This window comes from Littorina saxatilis, unplaced genomic scaffold, assembly GCF_037325665.1.
Source record: "Littorina saxatilis isolate snail1 unplaced genomic scaffold, US_GU_Lsax_2.0 scaffold_132, whole genome shotgun sequence".
NCBI lineage: Eukaryota > Metazoa > Mollusca > Gastropoda > Littorinimorpha > Littorinidae > Littorina > Littorina saxatilis.
The window spans coordinates 63,599-66,098 of NW_027128080.1; the positions used below are offsets into that span (position 1 = coordinate 63,599).

Below are 2,500 nucleotides of genomic sequence, written 5' to 3' on the forward strand. Positions count from 1 at the left end.
GTCTATCTGTATCTCGCACACTCTGTTTGACAGAAGCGTTCCAGAGAGCAGTGATGGAGTTTGGAGCAGTGGAGGTGTGCATCAACAACGCCGCCATCATGGATGAACGAGTCTGGGAGAAAATGATTGACATCAACCAGGTAGAATATGATTGATTGTCAGTGAATCTTCTCGCCAGGTAGTCTTTAGAGGCACGCGCCTTCAGTCCCGGGCAAACAGTACAACTAACCGTCTCACCCCAACTTATATTTTTCTGTCTATGTTGATCCCCGCGAAATCAACGAGTTTAAAATGTATGGTATGGAATGTAAAGTTTAAGTCAATATTGATGAACTACCGATTACAGGTGGGAGTGATACGGGGCAGTTACCTGGCGCTGGAACACATGAGGAGGGACAAAGGGGGACGTGGGGGTGTCATCATCAACACCGCTTCTGTCCTGGGTATTGTTGTTGTTGTTGTGGTTCCTTTGGTTGTGGTGTTTCTGGTGGTCATATTGCTTTTGCTCGTTGTGGCTGCTGTCACTGTAGCTGTTTTCATTGCTGTTGTTACATTTACTGTCAAGTTTTGACTAAATGTGTTAACGTAGAGGGGGGAATCGAGACGAGGGTGTGGTGTATGTGTGTGTGTGTGTGTGTGTGTGTGTGTGTCTGTCTGTCTGTCTGTCTGTCTGTCTGTCTGTCTGTGTGTGTCTGTAGAGCGATTCAGACTAAACTACTGGACCAATCTTTATGAAATTTGACATGAGAGTCCCAGGAATTTTTTTCATTTTTTCGATAAATGTCTTTGATGACGTCATATCCGGCTTTTTGTAAAAGTTGAGGCGGCACTCAATTGAATCAAATTGATTGAAATTTTGGCCAAGCAATCTTCGACGAAGGCCGGACTTCGGTATTGCATTTCAGCTTGGTGGCTTAAAAATTAATTAATGACTTTGGTCATTAAAAATCTGAAAATTGTAAAAAAAACACATTTTTTATAAAACGATCCAAATTTATGTTCATCTTATTCTTTATCATGTTCTGATTCCAAAAACATATAAATATGTTATATTTGGATTAAAAACAAGCTCTGAAAATTAAAAATATAAAAATTATTATCAAAATTAAATTTTCGAAATCAATTTAAAAACACTTTTATCTTATTCCTTGTCGGTTCCTGATTCCAAAAACATATAGATATGATATGTTTGGATTGAAAACACGCTCAGAAAGTTAAAACGAAGAGAGGTACAGAAAAGGGTGCTATCCTTCTCAGCGCAACTACTACCCCGCTCTTCTTGTCAATTTCACTGCCTTTGCCATGAGCGGTGGACTGACGATACTACGAGTATAGATCAGTATACGGTCTTGCTGCGTTGCATTGCGTTCAGTTTCATTCTGTGAGTTCGACAGCTACTTGACTAAATGTTGTATTTTCGCCTTACGCGACTTGCTGTTATTGTTGTTGCTGGTGGTGGTGTTTTTAGTGCTTATTCAATGTTTATTTCTCTGTGTATGCTTACTAGAGAATCCTCGTCTTCTTCTTCTTCTCTCAATAACATTGCAATTGCTGTTTATTTAATGCTTATTGCGTACTGGCGAGTTTTAATCTTGAACATCTTCTTCTCTCATGACATGGACAATGCCGGTGTCAGGTCTGCAGTACGGACAGTGGACATGGGCAGTGCCGGTCTACTCGTCGTCCAAGAGAGCCATCATCGCTTTCACCACCAGCTGGGCTGTCAGTATTACGTTACTTTTCATTTTTACACAGAGCGAGACAATCAGTGTTCCTCCGAGACCGCGCTAACGGCCGAGGTGAACAATGACTTTCGCGATAAATTATGTGCGTAATGTCATATTTTGGTCAAAAATGCCAATAACACTGATGTATCGATCCAGTTTAGTTGGAACTTCTGTTATTTTTTTACGATTAAACACACAGACATGCACTGTTTAATAGCCTCGGCCAACCGCCGAGATGTGAGTTTTGTCAGACTCTGACGTCACACGGCTCAAAGAAGGAAACCCAATGTTTTATCGATACATAATACATTGCAGCGGTGTTACACTATTTTACATTATACATTGCAGCGGTGTTACACTATTTTACATTATACATTGCAGCGGTGTTACACTATTTTACATTATACATTGCAGCGGTTTTACACTATTTTACATTATACATTGCAGCGGTGTTACACTATTTTACATTATACATTGCAGCGGTGTTACACTATTTTACATAATACATTGCAGCGTTGTTACACTATTTTACATAATACATTGCAGCGGTGTTACACTATTTTACATAATACATTGCAGCGGTTTTACACTATTTTGCATAATATATTGCAGCGGTTTTACACTATTGTGCATAATACATTGCAGCGGTTTTACACTATTACATAATACATTGCAGCGGTTTTACACTATTTTACATAATACATTGCAGCGGTTTTACACTATTTAACATAATACATTGGAGCGGTTTTACACTATTTTACATAATACATTGC

General features: G+C 39.2%; 1 protein-coding gene across 1 annotated transcript in view; it reads left to right on the plus strand.

Moving 5' to 3' along the window:
- Positions 1 to 27: 27 nt before the first annotated feature.
- The window catches only part of LOC138956444 (15-hydroxyprostaglandin dehydrogenase [NAD(+)]-like), a gene marked incomplete at its 5' end in the record, with an annotated part of 6,247 nt that continues 3,774 nt past the window's right edge, over positions 28 to 2,500 (plus strand). The window contains 3 exon segments of the mRNA XM_070327802.1: positions 28 to 140; positions 347 to 443; positions 1,637 to 1,722. Of these exon segments, the coding sequence (XP_070183903.1) occupies positions 28 to 140; positions 347 to 443; positions 1,637 to 1,722 (296 nt within the window).